Genomic DNA, 25884 nt, shown 5'->3' on the forward strand with positions numbered 1-25884 from the left:
TCTTGCTCATGATTCTAATCTCCTTTAAACATCAAATTAACATACGAAGATATTAAAATTCACAAAATTTTATATTCATTAAAGAATTAAACACTGCTTTTTATTAAAATTTATTGCGGTGTAAAAATGTTGACTAAAGTACATTTTGTTTGAAACACAGAAGTAGAGTATATTTAACAATGTTTAAATGTTTTTTCCAGGTACACCTTCTGTTGTCGTACCTCAGCCTACATACTCAGTTAATTTCGGAGGAACTGTAACTCTTACCTGTACAGTATCAGCCAATCCTGCACATAACAGTGTATATTGGCAGAAGGTCGTTAATGGTGTTTCTCAACCAGTCACTATTGGTAACAGGTATACTGGATCAACAGTTTCAAGTCCTTCTCTAACTATCTCCAATGCTGTCCAGAATGATGAAGGATTCTATGTTTGCTATGCCGTAAACAGTGTTGGTACAGGAAACAGTCAGCAGACCTTCTTGGATGTTCAAGGAAGTAAGTGAAAAATGATGAAATCAGTGTTGAATATATGCAGTGTCTCTTAATGTGTTAACAGGAATAATTCAGTCCCTACCTGTAATCGATCTCTCCTACTTGCAAGGGCCTGAAGTCCTAACATGTGAAAAAAACTCTTCATGAATCCTTGATTTTGAATGGTGCCCTGTAGAAGAGGTGACCAATCAGCAATCAGCATAATTTTATTGAGATAGGTGAATCGTGAGCTAATTCTAAATGATTGATTGAAGATTTTTCTTTGTCTATGCATTCAGGTGTTAATGAAGTAATCATGGATAAGCAGAATATAACCACTGAATTATTAGGGTTATAAATGTGTATATATGATACTTTGTTTAGTGCAGGCATACTAAGAATTTGTTTATTTTCTTTTATTTCAATTTTTATGGATGGAGACAAATGACAAATATTTTGAGGGTCCTGAATTACATGGTTGAATCATAAAATTTTAGTTCTGATAAAGAGGGGGGGCAGGACCTTTTTCAGGATGTCTGAATCAGGTGTTTTTAAGCCCGGGATGTTGGGATTGATCCTTTCTGGATCCGGGAATACTTTTTGAGTTTCGGGATGTCAGGATTTGAATTTTTTTTAGTTCGGGACCTCAGGATTTCATGTTTTTAAGCCCTGGATTTCGGGATCAGGACCCCTCTGCCCACTCCATTCCCCCCCCCCCCCCCCCCCCAATAAAGTGACCTAAATTGTATTTTTTTGAGTTTTTGAATTTTCCTCCTATCGCACAAATACTTTTGAATCCACAGTATACCAGGTAAAAACACTTAATTGTGTACTTCATTCTTAATTAATTATACCCCACGCAACGAAGTTGCGGAGGGTATAATGTTTTTGACCCGTCCGTCCGTCAGTCAGTCCGTCCGTCAGTCGTCCGTCCGTCCGTCAGTCATCCGTCCGTCCGTCCGTCAGTCCTGTTTCTTGTCATCGCAACTCCTTTCAAACCACGAAACAGAATTTCACGAAACCTTTTCAGATAATAAGGACATACTATGTAGTTGTGCATATCGACGGGAAATTGCGATTCAATTTTTTTTCTAGGAGTTACCCCCCTTTGAACTTATTTACTTTAATGCATTACTGCAACCGTTTGTCATCGCAACTCCTCTCAAACCACACAACAGAATTTCATGAAACCTTTTCAGATAATAAGGACATACTATGTAGTTGTGCATATCGACGGGAAATTGCGATTCAATTTTTTTTCTAGGAGTTACGCCCCTTTGAACTTATTTACTTTAATGTACTACTGCAACAGTTTGTCATCGCAAATCCTCTCAAAGCACACAACAGAATTTCACGAAACCTTTTCAGATAATAAGGACATACTATGTAGTTGTGCATATTGACAGGAAATTGCGATTCAATTTTTTTTCTAGGAGTTACGCCCCTTTGAACTTATTTACTTTAATGTATTACTGCAACCGTTTGTCATCGCAACTCCTCTCAAACCACACAACAGAATTTCACGAAACCTTTTCAGATAATAAGGACATACTATGTAGTTGTGCATATCGACGGGAAATTGCGATTCAATTTTTTTTCTAGGAGTTACGCCCCTTTGAACTTATTTACTTTAATGTATTACTGCAACCGTTTGTCATCGCAACTCCTCTCAAACCACACAACAGAATTTCATGAAACTTTGTAGATAATAAGGACATACTATGTAGATGTGCATATCAACAGGAAATTACGGTTCAATTTTTTTTCTAGGAGTTATGCCCCTTTGAACTTATTTGCCTCAATGTACTTCTGCAACAGTTTGTCATCGCAACTCCTCTGAAAACACACAACAGAATTTCATGAAATTTTGTAGATAATAAGGACATACTATGTATATTGACAGGAAATTATTATTCAATATTTTTTCTTATACAATTTTTTTTTCTTATACTTATTTAATTTCTCCAATGACAATGTGGGGACGTGGGGTATGTGAGCGTGCTCACTAAGGTTCTTTAATTTTTTTTAGAATTGCGCCTTTTTCTTAATTGATAACCAAAACAGAGAGCTAACGATGGATTTTATTATATTTGTAGATGTACCTGTTGTTCAAGTGCTTCAAAACACATACAATGTTCAAGTTGGAAATGTTGTGACCTTGCAATGTACAGTGACTGCAAACCCTACACACACTTCAGTACAATGGCAGAGATTGGTTAATGGTCAAACAACAACCATCAACCTTGGATCTGTTGGCAAATACTCAGGATCTTCTGTCAACACACCGTCTCTTACTATAAACAATGCTGCTAACTCTGATGAAGGCTATTATATCTGTCAGGCTACTAACTCTGTTGGTACAGGTCAGAGTTCACAGACCTACCTTGATGTAACCGGCAGTAAGTATTGAATGTAATTGAAACTCTGAGAAATGCTATATTGGTCATCCAAACCATTAGTTCAATAAAGAGACATGTTATCTGATGATATTCACACTGAATTATTGAAACTTCGTTAGAGATGACCAGTAATGTGGTAGTTGGGCAGACTGGTGTTAAATTCCATTGGTCAGACATTTTTTTAATAAATGAGGATTATATCTTTAAATTAGAAAGAACCCAGCTATCCCTTTCCTTGGTAATGGAGCCTCTATGTGGTATTATAATTGAAAAGTTTGAAAAATTTTGAGTCTACCGTATGGGTCCAATTGGTTGTTCATTTCTTTGTCAATTGGTCTCTAGTGAATAGTTGTCTCATTGGCAATCATACCACATCTCCTTGTCATATAATAATAAAATTTGAAGCTAATAAAAAAGGATATAAAATTTGAAGCTAATAAAAAAGGATATAATTGTTGTGTTACAATTTACAACAATTTACTGTTTTTAAAGAAAGTTGCATTACAATTACCAATAAATTGATTCTTTTTAAAAGTGTATTACCATAACCAAAAAATTGTTTCTTTTTAAAAGTGTATTACATTATAACTTATAAATTGTTTCTTTTTAAAAGTGCATTATAATTTTTATACCAATTACTTTTTTTCTATTCAAAGGTATATTAACAGTTGTCGTTGCTCAATCACAGTACAGTGTTAATTATGGAAACGCCATCACCCTGGTATGTTCTGTCAGTGGAACACCATCGGCTACGTCTGTGTACTGGCAGAAACTGAAAAATGGACAAACAACTACCATTAATTCCAACACAAATACAAACAAATACTCAGGATCATCTACACAAAATCCATCACTTACCATCAATAATGCTGATGATACTGATAGTGCTACATACACCTGCTTTGCTGTTAATTCTATTGGTCTTGCAAACAGCCAGCAGACATCCCTCTCAGTTGTTGGAAGTAAGTATTATTAAAACTTATACATTTTATTTTATTTAGGTTAATTTACTTTATATGACTTCTCCATTACTGAATCTGATGTATTAACAAAATCATACTCAAACTTGTTTGTTTTGATTGGTTAACAACATTCTTGACAGTGAAGGATATCCAGATGTGGTAACAGTATATTATGTTTTACAAATATTTACAGTAGAATGCATTGCGTGTGTAGGTAAAGTTAGAACTTTTGGTTTTGTATTGTTCACACATGCTTGTAAAAAGTGTACCTTATAGTTATATTTATGTATGTTCTCTATAACTATGTAATTGTAGTTTTATGAGAAATAAAGTATTCATTTTGATCTTTTGTGGATAGTTGTCTCATTGGCAATCATACCACATCTTCTTTTTTATATTCGTATATATTCGTATTCGGTTAGTTTGCTTGTATTTTATCATTTTTTTAAACCTTTTGATGTTTTTTATGGATTGTTACGAAACTTGGACAGAATCTCATCTTCAACTTCAAGTTCAAAATAAAATATCTTAAAAAATGTTTGAGTTTTATTTAAAATGTACAGTCAACATTCCACTTTAACACTGATACAACGGAATCCTTTACCAATTTTTGAAAAAGTTAGATCTGGAATGGAGGTTATAGTTTGACCTACTGTATGATGAAAAGGGGCTACAAACACCTTGAACTGTTTTCTGGAATGTAATTAAGAGAAAAACACATACAAAAATTATGTAAAGAAAGATCTCTTCTATTAACATACATATCTCATTTATGTTCACAGATCTGCCAATAGCCACAATTGGTTCAAATCAATACGCTATCATTGTTGGAGGATCTGTAACACTAGGATGTAGTGTTAGTGGCAATCCTGCTGTCACTTCTGTACAATGGACAAGGGAAGTTAATGGACAGAATCAGAATATAGTCATTAGTGGTAATAACAGATATAGTGGTGGTACCGTCAACTCACCATCCCTGGTCATCTCTAACGTGGCCAATAGTGATGAAGGATATTATAGGTGCTCAGCTACAAACATTGTTGGAACAGGAGTATCTCAGCAAACATTCTTAGACATAACTGGAAGTAAGTCAACAATTATACACTGTTAATTCACAAATTATTGAGGCTTTTTATCATTTCGCATAATGATACTTTAATATTCACCTAGTATAGTTTTAAGCTGCATTCATATAATAATTGTGTGCTTTTATTTGTGATTTTATGTTGAGGAAGAAAGACTTCAAGGTAATAATTATAATCTTTTTTTATCCTTTTAAGGCATACCAATTGTCACTGTTCAACAAAGCCAGTATAGTGTTACTGTTGGAAACAGTGTGACCTTGACTTGCACAGTGACCTCTAACCCTGCACATACCAGTGTTAAATGGGTAAAAACATTGAACAATGCAAACACTGATGTAGAAGTGACCGGCAGGTTTAGTGGTGCTACAGTCAATGGACCATCTCTGACCATTAGTAACTCAGTCAATTCTGATGGTGGATATTATACATGTTATGCTACAAATAGTATTGGAACAGGACAGTCACAAAGTACCTTCCTGAATGTCATAGGAAGTAAGTCTTATTTATTATTACTTACATTTAAAACTTCCATCATTATTTTGAACTTTTTGCAATGGTTACAGAAAATGGACCAGTTCTTGAAACAGAAAATGAGATATGTATGTTAATAGAAGAGATCTTTCTTTACATAATTTTTGTATGTGTTTTTCTCTTAATTACATTCCAGAAAACAGTTTAAGGTGTTTGTAACCCCTTTTCATCATACATAGAGTTGAACCATTTCTTTTTAATCAAAGGAATATATTTAACTATCTTAATATGAAATTTATTTGTACATGCAAGGCTTAGAATAGAATATATCATTCTGCTACAATATCATTTCTGTTTCAAGAACTGGTTCAAATAAAATTTGTTTTGAGACAAAATATATGGCTATTCTCTTTCAACTGCAATTCTTAACATCTTTTAAAGTAAAATACTTTTGGTTAAAACCATCATTTTTAATTGATTTGGAAACAAGACCAGTGCTCCTATATAAATCCCATTTCTCTTTCATTTCCCAAGTCCAAAAATAGATATACAAAACTATATGATACACTGATTTATTTGCAGATGCTCCACAGGTTAATATTCTTGCTCCCACATATAGTGTTAATGTAGGAAGTTCCGTTACACTCCAATGTTCTGTATCAGCCAACCCTGTACACACATCAGTCTACTGGAAAAAGATAGTTAATGGTGTTGCCCAAGATATAAACATGGGCACAGCTAACAACAAATATGGTGGTTCAACAGTAAGCTCACCATCACTGACCATTAGCAATGCAGTTGTTGCAGATGAAGGATACTATGTATGCTATGCAGAGAATTCTGTAGGAACTGGCCAGAGCTCTCAGACCTTCTTAGATGTCATCGGAAGTAAGTTGTTTTACAAAATCAGAAGGGTGTCCAAGTTATCACATAATCACAAATTTTTGCGGATAAAATCACATAATCATTAATTATTTTTGAAATAAGATATTAAATCAAATAATCATAAATAAAGTCCTAAATAATCAAAACCTAAAGAGGAGGCTGAGACGTATATCTTTTTACAAGTACTGTCAGGATTGTTTTGCAATGTTTTTATTATTGTGAAAACTATACCTGGATAAGTTTTGAAAAGTAAAGTCTCACATTTTGACTTTTGAAAGCTTTATTTCTATGGAGTATTTTTCGAAATCTCAATATTTTATCTCTCATTTTGTCCATTATTCAACATACCACATGGTACCAATATTATCTTTCAAAAATTAATATTAAAGTATTAAACCTCTATAAGCTGTTCATTGTTTTCTATGATGTTGGAAGCAGGAAACCATTACTAATTTGATCTTGAAAGGACCACTGAATAGTATTAGTAGTGTAGCATATTTTTGTGGATTTTAGGAATATAACAAAATTCACATCCAAATGACGGTATAACTCTATATTTGATAATATAATTACTATTTCTATTTGTATTTCAGATGCACCTATTGTCAATGTTCTTCAAATATCGTATTCTATCAACATTGGAAGTGCCATTACATTGGGATGTACAGTCACATCCAATCCTGCTCATACTAGGGTATTCTGGCAGAGGATTATAAATGGAGCTGCACAAGAGATTACTGTGACCAACAACAACAAATATAGTGGATCAACACTGAATACTCCATCTCTCACTATAACTGGTACCACAGCAGCTGATGCTGGCAGTTACAGATGTTTGGCTGAAAACAGTGTTGGTACAGGACAGAGTCAGATAACTGTTCTCAATGTAGCTGGAAGTAAGTTTTAACAGTTACTATGGATTCATATTTATTCATTGGATAATATTTTCCATTGATTTTGTGGGTAAAAGTGAACCACAAATTTGAATTTTTCAATGAAGTAAAAATTTTCTGCAGGCTTGATGGCAGACTTTGAAAAAAAACACTCAATAAAATGTCTAAGCTTTATGTTTTTCTCAATCTAAGAAAATTGGTACCCATGAAAATAAATGAAACCTCAGTATGGCTAAGTCATTATAGTCCATGGCCTAGGCTATGTGCACTTTACAGTTTATAAGAGAAAAAAATAAGATTACCTGGCGTTATCACTAAAATTTGAAAAAAAATACTATTCGACATATAAATCAGGTAAATTGAGGTAATATGATACAATTTTGATATTTAATATGTGCTTAATGATCAACAGAATTATGATGATTTTGAGATTCTACATGTTTCATACCCCAGGCAATTTGAAAAAAAAAGGTTGTTTCATGTGAAAGGTCCTGATAAGGTTTTTTGAAACATTTATTAATGTCAGATCCTGTTTTAATATAGTACTGACTTAGTCCATAGATTGTATCTTTCAATTCCCCTATATAACAAGTGAAACTAACAGAACATTATTTGTAACATTTTCAGATGTTCCAACTGTTGTACTTACTCAGACATCATACACTGTTGGTTATGGTGACACATTGGTAATTGGATGTACTGTTACATCCTCTCCTGCTCATACCAGTGTATACTGGCAGAGAATAAGTGGTAATGGTGTCACACAGACCATCACTGTACAAAACAACAACAAATATTCTGGTTCTACCGTACAGACACCATCCCTCACTATCTTAACTGCTGATGGTAATGATGTCGGAGAGTACATTTGTTTTGCTACCAACTCTGTTGGAACAGGTCAAAGTTCAAGAGGAGTTGTAGCTGTTACAGGAGGTTAGTACTTATTTATTTATTTTTTTTTTTTTTTGGGGAGGGGGGTGCTTTTCTTATGTGTTAAGATAACTCTTATTAGTAATATTACTATGATTTATGAAGAAAAGTTTAATTAATGGAGTAAATAAGTTGCTGGTATGAGCTAATGTACAGTAACTAGTGTTGAACGGCAACAGTTTGTAACTTACCTGTACATTAGCATATTAAGGATATTGTAAATTAATTGATATGATGAACTGGAACTTGGAAGCAAAAAATATATTTGACTTTATAATATCAGATTTGTGAAAGAAAAGTGTAAAGATTTAAAACATGAGAATCATTTAGGAACATGGTATTTTTAAGCACTTTATAATGTTTATGAAATTAAATTAAGTATCTTTTAAAATTTGTAATACAATATGACTGTAAGATCAAGATACAGTATTTAAAAGGTAAGTATTAAGATTGAGATGACATTTTGACTGTAAGATCAAGATACAGTAGTCAAAAGGTAAGTATTAAGATTGAGATGACATTTTGACTGTAAGATCAAGATACAGTAGTCAAAAGGTAAGTATTAAGATTGAGATGACATTTTGACTGTAAGATCAAGATACAGTAGTTAAAAGGTAAGTATTAAGATTGAGATGACATTTTGACTGTAAGATCAAGATACAGTAGTCAAAAGGTAAGTATTAAGATTGAGATGACATTTTGATAGGGGAACATAACCATATGTGAAGTTATCATTAATTTTTCTCACTCTCTCTTTTAACAGCTGCTCCAACTGTCAGAGTTTTAAAGAGCTCCTATAGTGTACAAAGAGGTAACCCCATCACTCTAGAATGTGAAGTCACTTCCTCTCCAACTCATACAAGTGTTTACTGGACCAGAATAGTCAACAGCAATACTGTTACTCTCACCATGACAGGAGCTAAATACGGAGGTTCAACTATTAGTTCACCATCATTGATCATATTTAATGTGGAGGACAGTGATGAGGGAGCTTATATCTGTCATGCTACAAATGGAATTGGAGCCGGTCAAAGTTCACAGACTTTCCTCAATGTCGAAGGATGTAAGTAAAATGTTATATGAAATTACAAATGGTTGTGATTTTGATATTGATTGTCCCATTTGGCACCTAGAAGAGTCAGAGAAAGACCTCAACCCCAACCTCCAAAATTATAAAAAAGTGTATGTATATATATTTAAGGATGTACTTAGGTGAGGTTTTGGAATTTGTGTCAAATGTTCGGACTCCTTGGTGTTTTTCCATACAATACAATGTAAAATATTTTGCCCCATAACACCCATTAATTTTTTCATATAAAACTTAATAGTTCATGAAATGTCATTTACCAAAATTTTAGAAGATTCTTAATTTTCTTTCTTTTGTTTTGAGAACTAATAATACCAATGAAAATATAAGGTAAAAGTCAGAGTCAGCCTTTTCCCGCCATATTTTAAATCTCAAATATCTCGAAAAGGAGGTCCATGACCTGTCAATATTTTTAGCTTATTTTTATCCTTAATTGATGCTCTACCAGTTTATAGTATTAATTTTAACTTCTTAATTTATTAATTTTCACCTAACCTCACCTAAGTACATCCTTAAACCATTTTCATGCTTGTTGTCATTTTTGGACCCCCTTGAATACTTCAGTGTCAGACATTTGTCTTTGGAAATGGACTTGTATATGTGTTTAATGGTATGATGAGACATAAAGACATTAATAGTCTGCAAAGTACAAAAATTTAAATAAGCATGTTTTGTAGCAATGGAGTTAACTACTTTTCCTTTAGTATCCATTGATCTGGAAAAAATAAAAGAAAAAAATACCGAACTCCAATTAAAATTGTAAAACAGAAAGTCCTTTTATTAAATGGCAAAATTAAAAGCTCAAACATTCCAAAGTAAGGAAAACAACTGTCATATTCCTAACTTGGTAAAAACAAATATTTTGTTTAAATTTTTCAGATGTACCATCTGTATTAGCCAGCATTAAACCAACAGTTAATGTTGGAGAGTCTGTTGTTATTAACTGTGTTGTCACTGCTGATCCTAAAGAAACTACCATCACATGGCAAAAGGTGGTCAATAATGTTCCTACAACCCTGTCTATAACCAGTAACAATAGATACTCAGGTGGAACTGTCTCAACACCAGCTCTTACCATCTCTAATGTAGAAGACAATGATGAGGGACAGTATATATGTCAAGCTACTAACACTGTAGGAACTGGATCTAGTAACCAAGTCTACTTAGATGTTGTTGGAGGTAAGAATCATGTGACATTTAAGGAGGCACGCAGGTATAACAATTTCAGAAAAAAATTAAGCATTCTTTTTTTTTATTACACATGTTATTTATTACTTAATTAGTTGTTACTTTATCATATGGTTAAAAAATCATTAAAAAAAAATCAATTCGTCTTGGCCCCCAGATGACTTTAAAAATGTATATATCATTGAAAAAACTCCAAATTATCTCCCTTTGGTGCAAAAATTCCATTTTTTGGCATTAAAATTGAAAATCTTTTTTAACTCATCGGTGACCTATATTCCTTATTTTTATTTTCAAATAAGCTGTCCTTTAACTAAACTATTGTAAAATTTAAGCGATTTCTGTAATTTAGTTCTTTTTTTATTTCGATATTACCTCTATTTCTCCTATTAGTTCAACAGAAAAAAAGTACCTTTACAAAAACGTATGCTTCTTTTGAAGGCAGATTGTGAGGGTTAATGAATGGAGACCCCATTTTTTTTATTTGATTTTTTTTATCAAGTATAAGATAAAATTCATTTATAGAAAAATATAGCAAAATCCTATATTAGGGAAAATGTTTTATTAACTAAGATGACGATGAACATATAAGTAAGGCATTCTTTCAATGAATAAGTGATGAATTCTTACAACAGATTAGTAAGACTTTTTCACAACAGATTTAGGAAGACATTTTTACAACAAATCAGTAAGACATTCTTACAGTAAATAAGTAAGGCATTCTTACAATAAATTAATAAGACATTCTAACAACAAATACGGAAAGGCATTCTTACAAAAAATTAGAAAGACATTCTGATGTCAAATTAGAAAGGCATTCTAATAACAAATAATTAGTAAGACATTCTAACAACTAATTAGGAAGGCATTCTGACAACAATATTTGATTTCAGATATTACATGTTATTTATAAAAAGTTAAAGTTTGAATTATAATAATTTTTAGAGCCTCCAAGACTGACCTATGTAACACCAAGCAGAATCACAGTGACAGAAGGTGACTTAATCCTTGCCACATGTGTCAGCACAGCTAATCCAACACCTACATTCACCTGGTATAAAGATAACAGTGTTCAAACTTTCGCAACTGGTGATAAACTGAGGATTGACATCTCTGCCAGAACTGACATGGGAACTTACACCTGCCGTGCACGTAACAACTATGGTTTAGATGAAGCAGCTCTTACAGTTGATGTTCAATGTAAGTTGTTCAAAATTTAAAAAAAATATAAGAAAATGCTTTTACAGCTGGTTTTGAAGTTGTATATGTAAACATTTCATGATCAAATGAAGTCGAAACAGGATGGTTGAAGCATTGGCAAAATTTTCAGGAAAATTGATGCATTTTATAAATAACTATGTAGGTAAATGCTTTATTTCTTTGTATAGAAGACTGCTTTTTACTGAAATATTTAAGTAGACAAATTAAGTAGCAATTCACAGTAAAGAAATAACAACATTATAATTGACACCCATAAAGTTATGACCATCCTCTTTTTGTGACTTTCTACCAAATAAAGCTCTATATTTGTGTCATACATGTGCATATGTATGAATTCAATATCTATCATAGATTTGATTTCTTAAAATACTTGAAATGGTGAAATATGAATTTCTTTATTTTTATTATTTTGCCATTGCAACATTCTCAATTTATTTCATTACAGATAAGCCTGATGTTACTATTTCAACCTCAACTTCCACATTTAACGGTGTCGGTGGTGGTTCTGTCAACATCCCATGCACACACCTTGCTAACCCTGCCGTAACAGCAGTTAGCTGGAGGAAGGTGTCTGGTGGTGTGACCGAGACAATTACAGTCGGTGGAAACAAATATGCCGGAGGTGGATTATACCAGTCTGGTCTTACAATCTATAATCTACAGGCTAGTGATGTTGGTACATACCAATGTTTGGCTACAAATCTGGTTGGTACAGGAGAGAGTGAAATCGTCACTTTGAACATCAATACTCAAGGTTAGTGTAAAGTAAATGTTGGAAACATTTTTATATTATGTATTGTCATAAGACTTCTGTTGTTGAACTGTCATGTTCAGTAATTAGGCTACTGTTGTGGTTCTGTCAGATTCAGTCATAACAAAGTTATATTATAATTCAATTCAATAGTGAAGACTTCTCTCAATTTTTTTTTGTATAAACAAAAAGATAGTTATATAGAAAAAAAATTAAAATAAGGAAATCTTAAAGTTATCAATTATTGTAAGAATTCATTATAATTTTTAATATAAATAAGAAGATGTGGTATGACGTCTAAGGAGTTAACTCTCCATTAAAGTCACAATGTTTAAAAAGTTAACAATTAGAAATCAAAGTGCAGCCTTCAACACTGAGCCTTGGCTCACATCGACGAGCAAGCTATAAAAGGTTCCCAAGATTACTAGTGCTAAACAATTCAAACAGGAAAACCAGCAGTCTAATCTTTTTAAAAAAAAAAAGAAACCAACAAACAGCAACCACTCATCAAGCTCCTGAATCACTAGTTTACACGTCTTGTTTTTTTATCTTCGGTATAAGGAAAAGTGAAACTGAGTAATACAATTTTATGTATATAAATTATAGCAATTCACTGACTGGTTATTTGTATTTTTCCAGCTGCACCTTTCGATGTGAGAATTAATCCAGTATATGTGGATGTTATTGCTGGAGCTAGTTTCGATGCTACCTGCACATCTAAGGGAGATCCTGCTCCTACTTTTGCTTGGTACTATGCTGACAGAATGATTCAGACAGGACCACAACTGACTGTTACAAGCACTGTCAGTACTGATGGTGGACTGTATACCTGTGTAGCCACTAACTCACAGGGAATGGCCCAAGCTAGTATGGATGCTAATGTTAGATGTAAGTATTACTTCTAATTTGTATGAACTAGTATGATAAATCATATCCTTTTAAATCTGTATCTTATAATTTTCAACCATATCCCCATGTAAATTTCAATCTGTATTTTTCATTAATTTATAAGATAAACATATTCTACCACTTATTCCTATTGACAAATACAGGTATCTACTGTTGAATAGGTAAATTATGACATGGGTCAGTTAAAAAAAATGATATCCTTATCAATGTATAGATGTGATAGTTTTGTTACATGAGTCTTTAACTTAAATCAGCTGATGGCTTTGTTATATGTACAAATAAACTTGACTAATGCCATCTGAGATATTATTATTCTGTTATAACGGCTCCTTTTAAAGAGTGAGACAATACTGCTTTCTCTTTATGCAAATTCTCAACTCACCAGATAATATGGACATTTTATTGATCCCAGCAATAGAAACTGTTTTATAAGTACATGTATGTGAAAATTGCCTTTTGTAGTTGCACCAATCAGTACAGTCACAACAACAGAGTTCAAGAGGACTCTTGGTGACCCTGTTACTTTACATTGTGCCACTAGATCTAATCCTGCAGCCACAGAGTGGTCTTGGACAAAGGATGGAACAACACTACTCAATCACTACTCTGATACATTCTTGGTAGATATGGACAGTCTACAGGATGTTGGAACGTACACTTGTATGGCTAAGAATACTGTTGGACAGTCATCTCTTATAGAATTCCATGTTAAGGAAGGAGTAAGATGTATGTATCCTTTCATCCCCTCCTATGTACATATTCCATAATTTCTCATTACTTGATTATATTGAGTAATGTGTTCTTTGTATGTTTAATTGTAGAAAATGTATAAATTATTTATGTTTCTGAAAGAAAAGAGAATGTATTTTTATTATTGAGGTTTTACCATTCCTTCAATACTTAATTTAATGCACATTTAAGTTATCTTTTTTTTTTATGCCCAACCAACGACGGTAGAGGGGCATTATGTTTTCTGGTCTGTGGCTCCGTTCGTCTGTGCGTCCGTCTGTGCGTCCGTCCGTTCAGGTTAAAGTTTTTGGTCAAGGTAGTTTTTGATGAAGCTGAAGTCCAATCAACTTGAAACTTAGTACACTTGTTGCTTATGATATGATCTTTTTAATTTTAAAGCCAAATTAGACTTTTGACCCCAATTTCACAGTCCACTGAACATAGAAAATGAAAGTGGGAGTTTCAGGTTAAAGTTTTTGGTCAAGGTAGTTTTTGATGAAGCTGAAGTCCAATCAACTTGAAACTTAGTACACTTGTTGCTTATGATATGATCTTTTTAATTTTAAAACCAAATTAGTCTTTTAACCCCAATTTCATGGTCCACTGAACATAATAAATGAAAGTGGGAGTTTCAGGTTAAAGTTTTTGGTCAAGGTAGTTTTTGATGAAGTTGAAGTCCAATCAACTTGAAACTTAGTACACGTGTTCCATATGATACTTTATAATTTTAATGCCAAATTAGATTTTTTACCCAATTTCACGGTCCATTGAACATGAAAAATGTTAGTGCGAGTGGGGCATCCGTGTACTTTGGACACATTCTTGTTTTTTAATTTTTAGCTCACCTGGCCCGAAGGGCCAAGTGAGCTTTTCCCATCACTTTGCGTCCGGCGTCCGTCGTCCTGCGTCCGTCGTCGTCCGTCGTCGTTAACTTTTACAAAAATCTTCTCCTCTGAAACTACTGGGCCAAATTAAACCAAACTTGGCCACAATCATCATTGGGGTATCTAGTTTAAAAAATGTGTCCGGTGACCCGGCCAACCAACCAAGATGGCCACCATGGCTAAAAATAGAACATAGGGGTAAAATGCAGTTTTTGGCTTATAACTCAAAAACCAAAGCATTTAGAGGAAATCTGACATGGGGTAAATATGTTTATTAGGTCAAGATCTATCTGCCCTGAAATGTTCAGATGAATCGGTCAACCCGTTGTTGGGTTGCTGCCCCTGAATTGGTCATTTTGAGGAAATTTTGCTGTTTTTGGTTATTATCTTGAATATTATTATAGATAGAGATAAACTGTAAACAGCAATAATGTTCGGCAAAGTTAGATTTACAAATAAGTCAACATGACCGAAATGGTCAGTTGACCCCTTAAGGAGTTATTGCCCTTTATAGTCAATTTTTAACCATTTTTCATAAATATAAGTAATCTTTTACAAAAATCTTCTCCTCTGAAACTACTGGGCCAAATTAATCCAAACTTGGCCACAATCATCTTTGGGGTATCTAGTTTAAAAAATGTGTGGCGTGACCCGGTCAACCAACCAAGATGGCCGCCACGGCTAAAAATAGAACATAGGGGTAAAATGCAGTTTTTGGCTTATAACTCAAAAACCAAAGCATTTAGAGGAAATATGTTGTGGGGGTAAAAATGTTTATCAGGTCAAGATCTATCTGCCCTGAAATTTTCAGATGAATCGGTCAACCTGTTGTTGGGTTGCTGCCCCTGAATTGGTAATTTTGATGAAATTTTTGCCGTTTTTGGTTATTATCTTGAATATTATTATAGATAGAGATAAACTGTAAACAGGAATAATGTTCAGCAAAGTTAGATTTACAAATAAGTCAACATGACCGAAATGGTCAGTTGACCCCTTAAGGAGTTATTGCCCTTTATAGTCAATTTTTAATCATTTTTCGTAAATCTTAGTTATCTTTTACAAAAATCTTCTCTTCTGAAACTACTGGGCCATATTTATTCAAACTTGGCCACAATCATCTTTGAGGTACCTTGTTTGAAAAATGTGTCCGATGACCTGGCCATCCAACCAAGATGGCCACCACGGCTAAAAATAGAACAGGGGTAAAATGTAGTTTTTTGCTTTTAACTCTGAAACCCAAATCATTTAGAGGAAATCTGACAAGGAGTTAAATTGTTAATCAAGTCAATATATATCTGCCCTGAAATATTCAAATGAATTGGACAACCGGTTGTTGGGTTGCTGCCCTCCAATTGGTAATTTTTAAAGAAATTTTGCTGTTTTTGGTTATTATCTTGAATACTATTATAGATAGCTATAAACTGTAAACAGCGATAATGTTCATCAAAGTAAGATCTACAAATAAGTCCACATGACCTAAATGGTCAATTGACCCCTTAAGGAGTTATTGCCCTTTATAGTCAATTTTTAACAATTTTCATTAATTTGGTAAATTTATGTAAATTTTTACCAAATATTTTTCTCTGTTCCTAATGGGCAAAGTTCATTACAGATATAATTGTTAGAAGCAAGAATGTTCAGTAAAGTAAGAACTTCAAACACATCACCATCACCAAAATACAATTTTGTCATGAATCCATTTGTGTCCTTTGTTTAATATGCACATAGACCAAGGTGAGCGACACAGGCTCTTTAGAGCCTCTAGTTCTGGTTTTACGCCATGTTCTATATATCAGTTGCTCTGCACATCTTTAACACCATTGAAAAAAATTGTTATTACATGCTGATGTTTTTATTATTTTTTAGCAACCGTAGTTACTGTAGAATCATCTGAAAAACTGACAGCAGCAGAAATAGCAGCTGTTGTAGTTGGTATCTTACTTGCCATTGCCATCACTGCAGTTATCATCATCTGTTGCTTCACAAGAGGTCAGTAATTATATAGGCTCAAGGTCACTAATGAATTATGGGTAATAATATGTGTAACATGTTAAACTGCTTCTTTTATCTCATTTGTTTGCAGGTTGAAAACTTTTTGAAAAAAATATATTGAAATAATTGACACATTTTTAAACAAATAGTTTGAAGATAAAACTAAAATCAACAATATTTTTCATTGATCATGTTAATACATTCTGGGATCATTATAGCCAAATAAAGAGTAAAGAAAACCTGTATGGTCAATTAGAATTTTTCTTGTTAAAATGTAAAATGAGTTTTGTACTGTAAATTATTTTGTAAACTTTTGATTTTTATGGCATAAACACTTAAAGTTGTTATCTTTCAATCTGATTTGGTCAACCTGGATGCCAATAAGTTCAACATTTTTGTAAGTTGTATTAAAGTAAAAAGTTTTTATTATTACTAGGATTATGTGCAAGGAAAGCTTCTCCTAGGATGATTGAGGAAGTACCAGTCCAGAGACCAATGACTACTGTCAAGTAAGTACATTTTTTTAGCTCACCTGGCCCGAAGGGGATTTTTCGTAAATCTTAGTAATCTTTTACAAAAATCTTCTCCTCTGAAACTACTGGGCTAAATTAATCCAAACTTGGCCACAATCATCTTTGGGGTATGTAGTTCAAAAAATGTGTCCGGTGACCCGGCCATCCAACCAAGATGGCTGCCACGGCTAAATATAGGACATAGGGGTAAAATGCAGTTTTTGGCTTATAACTCAAAAATCAAAGCATTTAGAGCAAATCTGACATGGGGGTAAAATTGTTTATCAGGTCAAGATCTATCTGCCCAGAAATTTTCAGATGAATCGGACAACCCGTTGATGGGTTGCTGCCCCTGAATTGGTAATTTTATGGAAATTTTGCTGTTTTTGGTTATTATCTTGAATATTATTATAGATAGAGATAAACTGTAAACAGCAATAATGTTCAGCAAAGTTAGATTTACAAATAAGTCAACATGACCGAAATGGTCAGTTGACCCCTTAAGGAGTTATTGCCCTTTATAGTCAATTTTTAACCATTTTTCGTAAATCTTAGTGATCTTTTACAAAAATCTTCTCTCTGAAACTACTGGGCTAAATTAATCCAAACTTGGCCACAATCATCTTTGGGGTATGTAGTTTAAAAAATGTGTCCGGTGACCCGGCCATCCAACCAAGATGGCTGCCATGGCTAAATATAGGACATAGGGGTAAAATGCAGTTTTTGGCTTATAACTCAAAAATCAAAGCATTTAGAGCAAATCTGACGGAGTGAAATTGTTTATCATGTCAAGATCTATCTGCCCTGAAATTTTCAGATGGATCCGACAACCGGTTGTTGGGTTGCTGCCCCATAATTGGTAATTTTAAGAAAATTTTGACGTTTTTTGTTATTATCTTGAATATTATTATAGATAGAGATAAACTGTAAACAGCAATAATGTACAGCAAAGTAAGACCTAAAGATAAGTCAAACATGACAAAAATGGTCAGTTGACCCCCTAAGGAGTTATTGTCCTTTATAGTCAATTTTTAACAATTTTCATAAAATTTGTAAATTTTTACTAACATTTTCCACTGAAACTACTGGGCCAAGATCATTATAGATAGAGATAATTGTAAGGAGCAAGAATGTTCAGTAAAGTAAGATGTACAAACACATCACCATCACCTAAACACAATTTTGTCATGAATCCATCTGCTTCCTTTGTTTAATATTCACATATACCAAGGTGAGCGACACAGGCTCTTTAGAGCCTCTAGTTTTTTAAAGTAGTGAAAGTTAAAACAAGGAGTAGTAAAAGTTAAAACAAGAAGTAGATGTTGAAACAAGTAGTAATAAAAGTTAAAAGAAGGAGTACAAGTTGAAACAAGTAGTAGTAGAAGTTAATAAAGAGTAGCAGAAAATGCTTATCTGCATTTGTTAAACGTTGCTTAGGACTGTGTAACTTATTGTAAAAAAATATATTTAGGAAGGTTAAGCTTCTATTGAAATGATTACAATTATATATAACCACCATTTGGATTGATTTTTTTATCATGGCCTGCCATTTCTTAGTGAGTAACAATATTCTTTCCTGTCTGTATTGTCTTTATGATGTCAAAGAAAATTTGTGAATGTAAGATCCCCTGCAGAAGTTTACTTTGAATTGAATGAAACTCAACAGAATAATTTCTTACTTTCTGTACTTTATATGCAAGACATATTTAATGTTTTTGTGACAAAATATGGAGTTTTCTATACCTGTATAATAAATGCAAAGTCTCTCCCATTTTTTAGAAAAATGGAATGAAATATGACATTATATTATTTGATCAGATTTTTTTTTTTTTTTTAAACATTTCAAGGACTTTGCACTGAATATATACCTAAAGGAGTAAGTTAACATAAATTGAAAATCTATTAATGTGTTTTCCACTTTTTTTAGGGATCCAATTTACTTTAAAGACGTCAACTTACAAATGGTTCCTCAGTACAAGTAAGTATTTATATTTTATATCAATATTACCATCTTGTGATCTCATTGGTTCATTAATCAGAAAATTGTTTTGGAAAAGTGAGCCCTGATTACCTTTTAATGTCAAATTATGAATATATGAGTTATAATATTCCAGAAATATTATAATATTACCATGTTTACACTAAAACAATTAAAGAGCCAAGAACTGTCTACGTCCAGTTTTTTTAGTAGAGAAACTGTAGAGGTGATTACTTCACAAAACACCAAGGGTTTATGCTTGAATAGACAAGCTTCTTTTTAAACATGTAAAAAAAAACCAACATTATTTAAAGTTCAATTGTATTATATTCATGTGGATTCAAGACACTATACAAATAAAAGATGTCTTAGACAACTAATCCTGTCACCCAACTCTCTTCCAAAGACTAAAGGAACTCCAGATTTTAGTATTTCTAAATTGTGCCTTTTATTCTTTTACAGGACTATTGAATATGTACAACAAGAACCACAATATTTGTAAGTATCAAGTTTATCAGTCTTTGTATTTCTACAAAATATATGTATTAAATAAAAGTAAAATCACTGTGGATTATGACATTTTGTGGAGATTTTTTAGAGATTTAAGAAGTTTTTTTACTCAGCAAATGCATATGTGTAGGTTAAGAATAGAAGCAATGAATGCAACTTTGGAAAAAAGTTTATGGATAAAAAATTCTTTGACTTTTAATTTTTTGGTTAAAGTCAAAGGTATTTTCATGTGTTTCTTTGAAATAACATAGGACAACTGGCTAATAAACATGAAGTATTACCCAAAATCTGTTCTTTGATGACAGCTGACATAAATTGATGGTTTCGTTATCACAGAAGATTATAACTTGTAATTTATGTATTTTAGGCAATATGACTCTCCCAGAATGGCACAGACACAGTACCTTCCAGCTGTAGAATATATGCCTGATTACGATGAGGAACGCAGAAGGAGAAGGAAGAAGAATAGGAAAGCAGAGCAGGTTGTTCTCGAGGAAAGAGTTGTATCCGGTGGTGATGTTTACCAAACAACCAATGGAGGCAGCAGCGTTTACCGTACCGTAGATCGTTCAGGAGATGTGTATATAGATACCGCACAGTAATCTCATTAGACAGTTTCAGATAGAAGCTGTTTAACAGCAGTTTGCAAAGACTCATTGAATGAATGAACATTTTCGAATTGTGGTAGTGGATGAATTCACGACCGATTGTGCATTGAGAAGACTGCTTTGCTGTTCAAAATGATTCCATCATGAGTTGGCCTTGTTCAAAATTTATTAAAGTTTTTCAATGAAATTTATTTTCTACAAATTTGATTAATTAAAAATATGTTCTTTTTTTCTTCTCAATTCATTTGAAAAAGAAATTATTTTGTTAATATATTTACCCTTTCAGAAATTATTTGAATAATGTTTTAACCCTTTTAGTACAAATTTGATTAATTTTTAGATATATTGTTTTGTTTGTTTTGTTTTTGATAAGTTTATTTGGGTATAGATCATTCATTGAACCAAATTAAGGTCCGAAAGACAGATAAATTTGAATGTTATGTTATGATATGTTATGTACATATATATATATATATATTTAGTATTGTATAGTAATCATAGTTATATGATGTATATATAGTAAAAGATAATAGATCTTGAATATGTAACACATAGTCAATAAATGATATATTATCAAACATTTTTTATATACATTTACACAATTATATATATTTTTTATTTTTTTATTGACCAGTACTTATCGCATTGCATTTTAACATTTCTTTTTATATTTAGCATTTACAAAAATTCGAATAAGATTAAAAAATTATTTTTTTTTAGATTCATCCCTTTATTTACAATTTCAGTAATTAAATGTGGTCATTGTCTATGTTGTATTTCAAACAAATCAAAAGTCATACTTAACTTACATAATATACATATGGAATTATAGATTTAATAGCATAAAAGAATATGAAACTTGCTTGTTGTTGAAGGCTTTATATTGTTGAAAATGTTATATTCTTCACAGAATACTGACTGAACAATCAAATCTGTTACAGACTGATCTCTTTTTTTATTAAAAAGTCATAATGTCTTTGTTATAACATTCTATTGATATTCATTTGTTGTTATTAATACATTACAGGTATTTTTTAATAAATTTATACTCATTTTGTAGTTCATTTTCAATTATGTTTTCCATTACAAGTCTGCATATATAAATGCTTAAACAGTTCTTGTCTCACCTCACCAAAGTGAAAAAAGCAAGTCTAAGATGAACAGTTTCCTGCTGTGGCTCACTCAGTCATGGTTCATTGACTTTAAAACTTTTGTATAGTTTTCATATAAAAAAGATGTAGTATAATTGCCAATGAGACGACTCTCCACAAGAGGCCAAATGACACAGATATTCACTGGAAGGCCTTCAACAATGAAAAAAGCTCATACCTCATAGTCCGCTATAAAAAGCCCAGAAATAACAAATTTAAAACAATCAATCAAAACAAGTAAACTGACGGCCTGATTTGTGTACAACAAATATGTAACACTTCAACATAATGTCTGGGTAGCATGTAAAACTCACCCATTCACGAAAGGATTCAGAAAATTGCTGACACAGGTTTACGTTACAGAAGTCTCATAAAAGTAGATTGTTGTTAAACCATCTGGGCAGCGTAACATGTTGTAGTAAATGTATTATCAGGAGGTGATCCAGCACGTCCTTCCAGCTATAAGGACAAAGACTTTACTGATGCGATAGTGTGATCCATGATTGAATGAATTGTTATAAAATATAGTTGACTTATCACACTAAGTACAAAATGTATTTTAGAAACACAAAATCACAAAACCTTAAGGTTCATCATAACAAATGGACAAATATGGCCGTATTTTTCACCTAAAAAAATATTCTGTGTACAGACTTACCTGTGCTGTTTGGAAAGTTTTAAGGCCTAGCATCCACTAGATATATAAAAGTTAAATGCATTTTGTGTTTAAGAAAGATAAAATCTTTCTTGGTTTTTGGTGGGCATTTTTTTTTCCTTGTTACCTTGTTACTGAGTGTTTATCTTCCTCCTCTAGCAAGAGCTTCGCTTTTATAGCGTACTTCTTATTTGCACCCTATCCCTTAAACACGGGCACTCATAAAATTAGTAGACGTAGTTATTATAATTTATAACAGTAACATATATACAGCATGCGGACTAATCCATCACCATGTAAACAAAGTTAACTATATATATTACACAGTCCAATCGTTCATAACCGGTTCACTATTTATATCTCCATATCACATATTTCTACATATATAGCACTCCTGCCCTCGCATTAGCGTTTACTGTTCAAACACTATCCTCATTATCTTTAAAATCTAAAATATTTCCACTGTTCATTTGGTAAGCAATTATTCCATATATAACATGCATATAAAGTACTTAAAATCTAAAACCACTTGATATCTTACAAGCCTTGGATACGAGTTTTCAGTTCAAACACTATCCAACTCTTAAAATTGCAGAATAAGAATCTCTATATAAATCCTGACACAATCAGGTAAAATGCGGATCATAATGCATATATGTATATCGAATTGTTATCTATTATGTATTATACTTTGGTTTTTCTTTATACCGCCTATACTGAGAATAAATTTACTCCGACATTAATAAATGTTTGTGATATAGTTTGTAACACAGACCTCTGGTTAATGTCTCTATACGGACCTGTTCCTTATAGGTAAGAAAATGGTATGATGTGCAGTCTATAATTAGATGTAAAAGATTCTCCTTGTCATCAAATAGTTTTTGTATTAGCAAAGGTGGCTTATTACAATCTACGAGAAGAGATTTCAGCTCTTGGATAAAGCGATTTCTTATGCTTGACAGCTTTTCACATTTAAGTATAAAGTGAGTCATATCTTCTGGTTCAATGTTACATAATGGACAGTTTGCTGAGATAAAGTTTTTTGAAAATCTAGACCTCTGATACTGAAGAATCATTATTCCGGTGGCAATTTTAACTTTAATAGCGGCCATATTAACGGAATACGGGTCAGTCCCACTGCTTTTCCAAATATTATGCACTGTTCCTATGTTGGAATCATTAAAATTAATATATTTCAAGGATGACTTTTCTTTAGCTTCCTTCTTTAAATTTTGTAAAAAATGATTATTTATACAGTTATTCACATGTCTATTCCAGCTTATTTTTGATGGTGGATTCTCAATGATATCATAAGGTGATGGCAATCCATAAATTACAGTTAAATTGTGTAGTTTTGTAAACCAACTTCCAGATTTTTCATCTTTCATAGCTAATTGTCTAAAAGCAATTTCTCTTTCAACGGACTTATCATTTCTAATTATATTTCCAAATGTTTTCAGAATTTTCTTATGAATTTCTGCCTCTATAGGAATACGCCCTAATAATTATAAAGTTGCAGCTATTGATGTGCGTGTGGGCAAGTGCTGAATTTGCTTTAATAATTGTCTAAAGAATAATTCCATCTTTTGTATATCTGTATTTGAGAGCGATATGACATCTAAACCATATAGAAGTCTAGGTATAACATATATTTGTATCAAGTGTACAGAAACTTTTGGATTGACTCCATTCAAACCGTGTAACCCAGCACCCATAAGAGACTATACAGTTTTTCTTGCAGTAGTAATACACTTGTTCACAACTTCTTTAACCCCAGCATTTTTAGTTATATTTCTATCTATTCCAATGTGAACTGCAGATTCAGAAAGTGTTACTGATTTACCATTCAACGACCAAGACTTTGGCGATTTATCGTTATATACCAAAATAGTAGATTTTTGCTCACTGAGTAGATATCTCAATTTGTTTGCATGATCTGCCTGTACATTTAGCATTGTTTGTAATTCATATGGATCTGTAGAGATTAAAGCAACATCGTCAGCTACTGTTGGGATACCACAATAAATGGGTCCTATACATGCTCCTAATTGATTTCTTTCAAAAGTTTGTAAAAGTGAATTTATAAAAATCTTATAGGCTGTCGGTGGCCAGATACTGCCTTGTCGTACACCTTGTTGTTCCTCTATTGAATTTGAAAGCAATCCTTTCCATTTAATTTTTAATTTTCCTTTCTGCAGAAGGTGTAAAAATAAACAAACACATGAATTACTTTGATATTGTCCACTCACTGACTCAGATAAACTCTTTAACTCACCTATAGTTGTAAGATAATGAAACACAAAATACATTTAACTTGAATATATCTAGTGGATGCCAGGCATTAAAACTTTTCCAACTTCACAGGTAAATCTGTACTCATAGTAGTATTTGGCATGTAAATACAGCCATATTTGTCTGTTTGTTATGATGAACCTTAACCTATGAATAATGAGAATGAGGTCAGTCCTTTTCACCTAACAATCATTCTTTACACCTAATATAGTTGACCTTTTATTCAGTGACCTTATAAAAACTTTACATCAACAGATGAACCAATGAAATTACAATTCAAAATCAAATGAAATCTGTCAGAAAATTTAACACCTCAGTACAATCATTCTATACACAAAATATAGTTGAACTTTTGATTATAGCGACTGAAAAACAGACTTTATTATGTGAACTGAATGTCAACTGATAAACCCCTAAAAATAAGTTCAGATGAATCCTATCAGGAGGAATTGTACACCTGTTAATCTATACACCAAAGATAATGGACTTTTACTCAGTGATCAGAAACTGACAAACCCCTTCCTTTCAACTCTGGTGGATAGTTGACTCACTGGCAATTGTACCACATCTTGATTTTAAATTTATCATAAAATATGAACTTCAACTGTAAAAATTAGTTCAAGGTCAGAAGGACATGTACACCTTAATTCTATTCTACAGACCACATGTAGTTGACCCTTTATCAATCTACTAACCAGGTGCTCCGCAGGGCGCAGCTTTATACGACCGCAGAGGTCGAACCCTGAACAGTTGGGGCAAGTATGGACAAAACATTCAAGCGTGATACAGCTCTGAATTTGGATTGTGATCAAATTTTTGACATTACATGGTTTTTTTTTTACACAAAACAAATGTCAAGATTTTACAAATCAATTAAAGATTTCTTCTTCAAACTTTTTAAATCTAAAATTAAATAGTTGACACAGCATAGGTTTCTGACACAGAATGAATGTGGTCTAATGAACTTAAAAGTTTTTTTTTTGCCTTTGAGCAATTCACTATGCTGTTGAATATTAATCCTCTCAAAAAAATGTTTGAAGAAATTTTCTTTTTATTTATGAAATCTGAAATGAGAAAAATTTAAACCCCCCCCCCCCCCCCTTTTTGTTCACATCCCCGTTTCCCTTTTTCCAAAACTGATATCAATTCAAATTTCTAAAGGAGTTTGCAACAATAACTACTCTTTTAAATACATCATAAAATATTAAAATGTAAAATAAAGTGCTTGTTATCACTGAATGGTAAAGATTGGTTGGTAGTAAAAGTGAATATACATTGTTTATTGTATAAAACAATAAAAAAAAACTTCATCAGCAACATTT

The 25884-nt window shown here is 32.5% G+C and overlaps 1 protein-coding gene across 10 annotated transcripts in view; it reads left to right on the forward strand.

Moving 5' to 3' along the window:
* Nucleotides 1–21517, forward strand: part of LOC143068347 (hemicentin-1-like) — a 166363-nt gene extending 144846 nt beyond the window's left edge. For all 10 annotated transcript variants that reach the window (XM_076242320.1, XM_076242321.1, XM_076242323.1 and 7 more), the window contains 19 exons: nt 201–497; nt 2570–2872; nt 3529–3834; nt 4617–4919; nt 5115–5411; nt 5973–6278; nt 6869–7171; nt 7796–8101; nt 8862–9161; nt 10065–10364; nt 11316–11570; nt 12037–12345; nt 12982–13230; nt 13714–13977; nt 16731–16853; nt 17293–17365; nt 19296–19346; nt 19809–19844; nt 20224–21517. In XM_076242320.1, coding sequence (XP_076098435.1) covers nt 201–497; nt 2570–2872; nt 3529–3834; nt 4617–4919; nt 5115–5411; nt 5973–6278; nt 6869–7171; nt 7796–8101; nt 8862–9161; nt 10065–10364; nt 11316–11570; nt 12037–12345; nt 12982–13230; nt 13714–13977; nt 16731–16853; nt 17293–17365; nt 19296–19346; nt 19809–19844; nt 20224–20458 — 4616 coding nt within the window. In that variant the 3' untranslated portion in view covers nt 20459–21517. The remainder of the gene's footprint in view (nt 1–200; nt 498–2569; nt 2873–3528; nt 3835–4616; nt 4920–5114; nt 5412–5972; nt 6279–6868; nt 7172–7795; nt 8102–8861; nt 9162–10064; nt 10365–11315; nt 11571–12036; nt 12346–12981; nt 13231–13713; nt 13978–16730; nt 16854–17292; nt 17366–19295; nt 19347–19808; nt 19845–20223) is intronic.
* The last annotated feature ends 4367 nt before the right edge of the window (nt 21518–25884 follow it).

This window comes from Mytilus galloprovincialis, chromosome 3, assembly GCF_965363235.1.
Source record: "Mytilus galloprovincialis chromosome 3, xbMytGall1.hap1.1, whole genome shotgun sequence".
Lineage (NCBI taxonomy): Eukaryota > Metazoa > Mollusca > Bivalvia > Mytilida > Mytilidae > Mytilus > Mytilus galloprovincialis.